This window comes from Rutidosis leptorrhynchoides, chromosome 2 (assembly GCF_046630445.1).
Source record: "Rutidosis leptorrhynchoides isolate AG116_Rl617_1_P2 chromosome 2, CSIRO_AGI_Rlap_v1, whole genome shotgun sequence".
In the NCBI taxonomy this organism is placed as follows: Eukaryota; Viridiplantae; Streptophyta; class Magnoliopsida; order Asterales; family Asteraceae; genus Rutidosis; species Rutidosis leptorrhynchoides.
This window is the reverse complement of record NC_092334.1, coordinates 609,734,113-609,742,307: the sequence shown is the minus strand read 5'-3', so window position 1 is coordinate 609,742,307 and position 8,195 is coordinate 609,734,113. Positions and strand designations below refer to the sequence as shown.

Sequence of the window (8,195 nt, the reverse complement as noted above, 5' to 3'; positions counted from 1 at the left end):
TACCTATTGAGCAAACAAAAGGAGATATATTAATTCCTATAATCAATAGAAAACAAATAAGCGATAGAATTAAACAAATGAATGAAAAAGATAGAACTAAAATAGCTTATGTACACATATCAACTATACAAATTATATTCAAAAGTACCTTCATGGGATGTAATACACCTATTGAATTAGAATTAAGAGACGATAGAATAATTGATAAACATGAAAGTATAATAGCAAAAGGAAAAGGAAATTTAGCTGAAGGAAAAATTAAGTTCGATGTAAACATTCAATTAGGTTTAAGTCTGAAAGATAAAGATCTAAATAAAAGCATTACAATAAGATATGAATTATTAAGAAGAAATTTTATGTATAAAGGAAATCACCCTTTTACGGTTACATATCAAATTAATTATGCATTAACAAATTCTCATCACAGTATTACTTTTAAAACTGATGATAGAATATATATAGATAAACTTTTTGAACCTCTATTAAGCCTAGAAACACCAAAAGTATTTACTAGCCAAAGATATATCGAAAAAGGGAAATCAACTTTAGAATTACCATCTGTTTGGATACCACGTATAGAAAAACCAATTTCCATTACAACAGGTGAAACATCTAGTGAAAGTAATGAAATAAAAGATTTAAAACAAATGATACGAACTCTAAGTCAACGAATTTAATGAATAAACTTGGTAGTATAGTTTTTAGTAAATTCAGAAACATAACTCCTAAAATAATATATAGTGAAACACTAGAATTAGAATTAGAAGTAATTAACCACGAACATAAAACCTACCAACTAGAATATATAAAGGCTGAAAATTACGATAAAAATAAACTCGAAATATTATACTCCAAAATATCTGAAAAAATTAAAAAAGATGAAGAATTATCCATAGTTGATTACTATAACAACGAAGCAAGAAAAAGATTTCAGAAAAGAATATGGAAAAAACAAATAGAATTAGAATTAAAGTTATGAGTTCTAGATTACAAATTAAGTGTTCTAAATTAAATACTTTTTGGAAAGAATATTTGGATAGAAGATGGGAAGCTATTAAAAGGCATTATGAAACTATAGAACAACTTAAGAAAGAATTAAACGAATTAGAAGCCGGATTAGAAAAAGAAAAGCTATATCCTAAGGAAGCATGTAAGCATATTAATTGGATAGTAATTTTTAATAAAGAAATTAAGAGAAAAAAGTACTTGATTCATAAAAATTATTTGAGTATTAAAAATAATTTTAAAACTATAAAATATCATTTTAAAAATCTTACGATTTGTTAAAAAACTCATGGATCTATCAAATATTAAAATTGGAAAAGAAGGAATCACATCCAACAAACCATTTATACCATTTAATCAAACACTTTTCGAAATACCAAAAAATTTACCCGGTGAATCAATTTACAAGATTGATGTAGAAAATATTTCAGAAAAACGTATAGGAGAAAAAGTAGAAATATTAAACTCCACATTAAATAATATTATAGAAATTCTAAGTTTTCTAGCGTTAAGACAACTTCCGGAAATAAAAGAAACAATTTTAGAAAATATAAACAAAATAAAAATAGTAAAACAAGACACTAATCATGAACATGCCAGCACAAGTGCTATAAAATATGAAGATACAGAAAGATTTTATGCAGATCAAGAAGAATCGAGTTCAAGAAAAAGGCATAAAATAGTACTACCTCTTCGCATAACATAATAAAAAAGTTTTACCATGGATTCTAAAATTCAAATGAAAAATTTTTCAAATAAACTTTGGAAGAATCTTATAAATGAAAGCTGGGAAAGAATTTCGCAATCAACTAAAAATATTGAAGAATATGAAAAATATCTTGAAGAAGAAAAAGACACTGAAGGCATAGAACTTTTATCATCTATTATTAGCATACACAAACAATTAGTAAACAGCTCTTTAAAAAATATTAAAGAAATTTCAGCAAAGCTAGTAATCTGTTAAGCACACATTGCTTTGGGCAAACATTCTATGCAAAATCTATCTTCAAGTAATATTCATTATGAATTATAAGCTCGATGGAGGCAAGATCATATTCATGAAAACAACTCTTTTGAGTATATGAAAAGCAAACAAATCTTACGAGTACATGAAATAGCTTTTTAAAGTAAAAAGCACCAAAAGCATACAAAATATTTCTGCAGGTATTTCAACAATGGAAGCAGTCATCAAGCAGATTCAACACCAATTACAACAAAAAAGAGAACAGATTCAAACACAGCAACAACAACTATCAATTTTTCAGAGGGAGGAGGAGGAATTACTAGAAACCTTAAACATTTTAACCCAACAAAAAAAAGTCAAAAAAGAAACCCCAGAAAAAATCAAGGAAGAACCACCTTCATTAACAACACCCTCATCATCCACATCAACACAAACACCAAATTCACAAACACCACATAAACCAACTATCATTAACTTAGAAGAACCAGAAACACCCAAAAAACAAAGTTGGTATGAAATGACTTAAGAAGAAGAACAATCTCAACAAACATCGTATCCAGAAGAACCAAAGAAAAAAATGGTATGTCATCTTTGACGGACCATCCAAAGGAATATACAACAACTGGGCAACAGCAAATCAGTTTATATTAGGCAGAAGCGTAACGCATAAAAGTTACAAAACTCTAGAAGCAGCAAAGGTAGCATTCAACGAAGCATATAAAACAATAGCAACTCAACCAGCCAATGAAACAAAACGTTCAGGATCAGGAATGGTTAATCTTAACCATTATCTTTATGGTCAAACAGCAAGTCTAAATGCCATGAATAGAATGAAAAGTATTCTCTCTACAACAGAAAAAGAAGATAAGAAGAAACCATCCACACACAGTTTTCAAAGGTTATGGGATAACCTTGTTAATTACAACGAAAATTACGCAACAATGATGTTCTATCCCAAAAATAGGAAAACTGGCCCTAAAGCAGTTTTCTTACCAGAAGCATCACCATTAACAATATCAGAATATTTCGTCCATGGATTAATTGATACCTTATATATCGATGGAAGAACACTTCATGAAATCAAGGAACTCCCTCAAAGAATGCAAGAAGCAATAACTAGATACAGAGACAATTTTGCAAAAGAAAGAGAAATATTTCTCAGAATGCATTCAAGCTACCCAATATTTAACGAAGACCAACAGTTACTTGTCCCATCATTTACAATAGCATATCTCGGAGTAAGCAATGGTAATTATCCAACAAGAGACGAAGCATTAAAAATAACTCCAACAATCGATCATCTGGTGTCATCATTAGCAGGAGTCTATTTCGGATCCTCAAAAATAGGAAATGGTCAAGAACAGCAAGAAAATGTGAGAATCAATTACGTTCACAAAAATGTCTTAATCTACTCAAGCACTATTGAAAAAATTGATGAAAAAGGTCTCAATCTAATCAACAACTTTGAAGAACCCTTTGAAGCATTCACAGGACAACTTTCTGCTCTTCCAGAAGATATAAAAAGGCGTTTATGTAAACAGATATCCAGGGCACCAAGGCACAGTTGCGAATACTGTCAAGAAGAAGACACATTCCTAGCATCATAATCTCCAACATTTGTCTTTTTCAGCGTGGGAGGGATGTAGACTAAAGATAACAACGAATATATAAGTGGACCCCAGTGGACCTCGTCAATAATGTAACATTATGTAACGTGTCCTTGTAATTATTGTATGTAAATACGTGTGTTTAATGTACTGGCCATGTAGGCCATAGGAACCAATAATGTAAGATAACGTGTATGGTTTATGTTTAAAGTTAAATAAGTGCGCGGGCCACATCAATAATGTAAACGATCAATAATGTAATCGATCGTAGTGCGTGGGTCCTAGAGCATCTGTAAATAGTATTATGGCTCGCCTATAAAAGGAAGCCTTGGTTGTCATTTGTAATCAGGTTAAGTTTGATAATAAACCTCACTGGTTTCTTTCTGTTGAGTCTTTTAGATTCTGAATAGCAGAGCCCCCGTCGTTGAGTCCTAACCGATTCTGAATAGCGACACCGTCGTTGAGTCTTAACCGATTCTGAATACCGACACCTATCCAAGCATTATATATATATATATATATATATATATATATATATATATATATATATATATATATATATATATATATATATTCATAATCTCAGTATACGTTCATCATATCAATCAAAGAATATAAAGTTAGGCATGTGTCATCATCAAAAGTTAGGCAAACCATTTACTCACATCTTATCCATGAATTCATACGTAATATATTTATTCAACTTTCAAGTAAACATTAGTCGGATCCTCACGATCTAAATTAATATAAACATAATATAATTCCGCACAAAAGAACGTAGAGAAGATCCTGGGATGTAGACTAAAGATAACAACGAATATATAAGTGGACCCCAGTGGACCTCGTCAATAATGTAACATTATGTAACGTGTCCTTGTAATTATTGTATGTAAATACGTGTGTTTAATGTACTGGCCATGTAGGCCATAGGAACCAATAATGTAAGATAACGTGTATGGTTTATGTTTAAAGTTAAATAAGTGCGCGGGCCACATCAATAATGTAAACGATCAATAATGTAATCGATCGTAGTGCGTGGGTCCTAGAGCATCTGTAAATAGTATTATGGCTCGCCTATAAAAGGAAGCCTTGGTTGTCATTTGTAATCAGGTTAAGTTTGATAATAAACCTCACTGGTTTCTTTCTGTTGAGTCTTTTAGATTCTGAATAGCAGAGCCTCCGTCGTTGAGTCCTAACCGATTCTGAATAGCGACACCGTCGTTGAGTCTTAACCGATTCTGAATAGCGACACCTATCCAAGCATTATATATATATATATATATATATATATATATATATATATATATATATATATATATATATATATATATATATATATATATATATATATATATATTCATAATCTCAGTATACGTTCATCATATCAATCAAAGAATATAAAGTTAGGCATGTGTCATCATCAAAAGTTAGGCAAACCATTTACTCACATCTTATCCATGAATTCATACGTAATATATTTATTCAACTTTCAAGTAAACATTAGTCGGATCCTCACGATCTAAATTAATATAAACATAATATAATTCCGCACAAAAGAACGTAGAGAAGATCCTGGGATGTAGACTAAAGATAACAACGAATATATAAGTGGACCCCAGTGGACCTCATCAATAATGTAACATTATGTAACGTGTCCTTGTAATTATTGTATGTAAATACGTGTGTTTAATGTACTGGCCATGTGGGCTATAGGAACCAATAATGTAAGATAACGTGTATTGTTTATGTTTAAAGTTAAATAAGTGCGCGGACCACATCAATAATGTAAACGATCAATAATGTAATCGATCGTAGTGCGTGGGTCCTAGAGCATCTGTAAATAGTATTATGGCTCGCCTATAAAAGGAAGCCTTGGTTGTCATTTGTAATCAGGTTAAGTTTGATAATAAACCTCACTGGTTTCTTTCTGTTGAGTCTTTTAGATTCTGAATAGCAGAGCCCCCGTCGTTGAGTCCTTACCGATTCTGAATAGCGACACCGTCGTTGAGTCTTAACCGATTCTGAATAGCGACACCTATCCAAGCATTATATATTCGTTGTTTAAAAGCACAGTCGAATATAATCCATTCAATATATATTCATTGTTTCAAAGCACTTTGAATATAATCCTTCAATTATCATTCACTAAAACAATTACTCAATTACGTATTACGATTATCAAAGTTAGGCATATGTCTATTATAGAACCAAAGTTAGGCAACTATCACTATCATATTTCATTTATGAATTCATACGCTTCATCAATATTTAAATCTAGTAGATATTAATCGGATCCTCACGATCTAAATTAATATAAACATAATATAATTCCGCACAAAAGAACGTCTAGAAGATCCTGGTATCAGAGCTAGCAGCACGATTCTAGAGAAGCAGTTGCACCTTCAGAATTCTGCATCAAAAACAATCAAGAAAGAACACTCAGGTATGCTTACAAACTCACAACTTGAAATATGAGTAATATTGAAGAACAAGTTGAAACTTTAACCAAACTAATGGCAGCTTTAGATATACCTGAAACAAACGAAGAAGCAGATATAATATTTGATTATAGTTCAGAAGAAGAAAATCCTTATACACAATATAATTTTGCTCAAAAACGAAAAAAATCTGATATTGAAGAAGAAAATTTAAGACAATTTGATTATAAGCCGCCATCACCAACTGAAAATTATTTATATCAACAAAACATGATAAGAAGTAAAATGAATAAATGGGAACAAATACCACCACAGTACATACCTAAAGTACCTATAATAAATACTAACGATGAAATTTTAAATATTGACTGTGAAACAAATATAGAAGAAAGAATACAAGATTGGTATAACAAAATGAGCGCACAAATTCAATTAACTAATGAACTAAAAGAACTCTCACCCATAGAATTGCTAAACTTTATAATTCATAAAACTTCAGGAAATGTTTTTAGATATTTAGAATCTTGGACTGTTGAAGAAAGAGCTATGGTAGCATCAATCGATGCTATAACAACATTTGAAAGTATCGTAGGAAAAATTGTCCAAGAATTTACGGGAAGGAATCCCAAAGTTGAGGTTTCTAATGAATTATTTAGAGAAATAGCTTTTTGGCATATAACTAATTTAAAAATATGCAATATGTACTACCTTGAACCTTTCATATGTGAATTCTCTGAGCAATATTACAAATTAAGTGCCTCACAAAAGAAAATAGCACTAGATATGTTTTTTAACAAATTACCTGAATCAGTTGCCACAAGAATTAAAGATGACTACAGCACTAGAGATAAGTCAAAAATTGAAGATAGTCTAGGAGCACGCATTACTGAAGTAAAAACCTGGATGAAAAGTGAATGTTTAAAAGAAAAAGCCAGAAGAGAAGCGCATGTAAAACTCTATTGTAAAATTCAAAGTAACCAAGTTGGAAGATATGGCTGTGAGAAGCCTAAAAAATGGAAAAAGAAACCATATAAATCTAGGTATAAGAAATCTTATAAAAATAATGAACAAAGGTATTTTAGAAATAAAAATCAGCACAGACAAAAATATCTGAAACAAGAAGATTCTAAAGAGCAATATTGTCCATCTAAGAAAAAAGACTGTAGATGCTGGTTATGCCATGAAATGGGACATTACGCTAATAATTGTCCAAAAAAAGGAGAAAAAAGAGAAACAGAAGTATTAAAAATCGCTTATGACCTAGGATACGAACCTTTAGAAGATTCCGAAATAGACTCTGATATAGAAATCTATGCATACACTAGTGACGATGAATAAAAAAGAAATAAATCCAAACGCCACTTTTATTACAATTTTTGTTGATCAAAAATCATTATTAGCATATATAGACTCTGGATCTACGATGTGTTTTGGAAAGAAAAAATCTTTTAAAAATTGGGAAAAACTAAAAAAACCTTTAGAAATTATTGTTGCTGACAAATCCGTACACAATATTTGGTATGTTAGTAAAATGGTTTTTATTATCATAGAAAAACATACATTTATTGCACCAACTATTTATATGCATGATTCTGGAGTAGATCTAATAATTGGAAATAACTTCTTAAAATTATATCAACCATTTATACAAACCACTGAAAGCATTAGCCTAAGGCATCCTAAAACAAAAAAAATGGTTTCCATACCAATTAAAAAGACAAAAGAAGTCATACGATCTATAGCACAAAATATAAAATTTCAAATAGAAATGATTTATCTTTTAACAAAAGAGAACCTTGAAGAAACTCTAAAAGATGTATGTAGCGAAAACCCTTTAGATATAAAAAATACTAACGATCAGTTAATCACTATTAAATTAAAAAATCCACATGATGAAATAAATGTATCTAATAAAATTCCTTATAGCATAAAGGATGTTAAAGAATTCAAAGAAGAATGTCAACAACTTCTTGAAAAAGGAATTATAAGAGAAAGCAAAAGTCCTCATTCGGCACCCGCTTTTTATGTAGAAAATAAAAATGAAATAAAACGAGGCAAAAGAAGAATGGTTATAAATTATAAAAAAATGAATGATGCTACAATTGGTGATTCATATAAATTACCTCGAAAAGACTATATTTTAGAAAAAATAAAAGGAAGTACTCTTTTTAGCACTTTCGA

At 30.3% G+C, this 8,195-nt stretch overlaps 1 protein-coding gene across 1 annotated transcript; it reads left to right on the top strand.

Annotated features, from left to right (window-relative positions):
• The first annotated feature begins 2,739 nt into the window (after nucleotides 1-2,739).
• On the top strand, nucleotides 2,740-3,576 carry LOC139890003 (uncharacterized). Its single transcript, XM_071872911.1, has one exon. The coding sequence runs from the start codon at nucleotides 2,740-2,742 to the stop codon at nucleotides 3,574-3,576; it is 837 nt and encodes a 278-aa protein (XP_071729012.1).
• The last annotated feature ends 4,619 nt before the right edge of the window (nucleotides 3,577-8,195 follow it).

Coding starts and splice junctions, on each gene's coding strand:
- LOC139890003 (XM_071872911.1), top strand. CDS start 2,740: ATGGTTAATCTTAACCATTATCTTTATGGTCAAACAGCAAGTCTAAAT.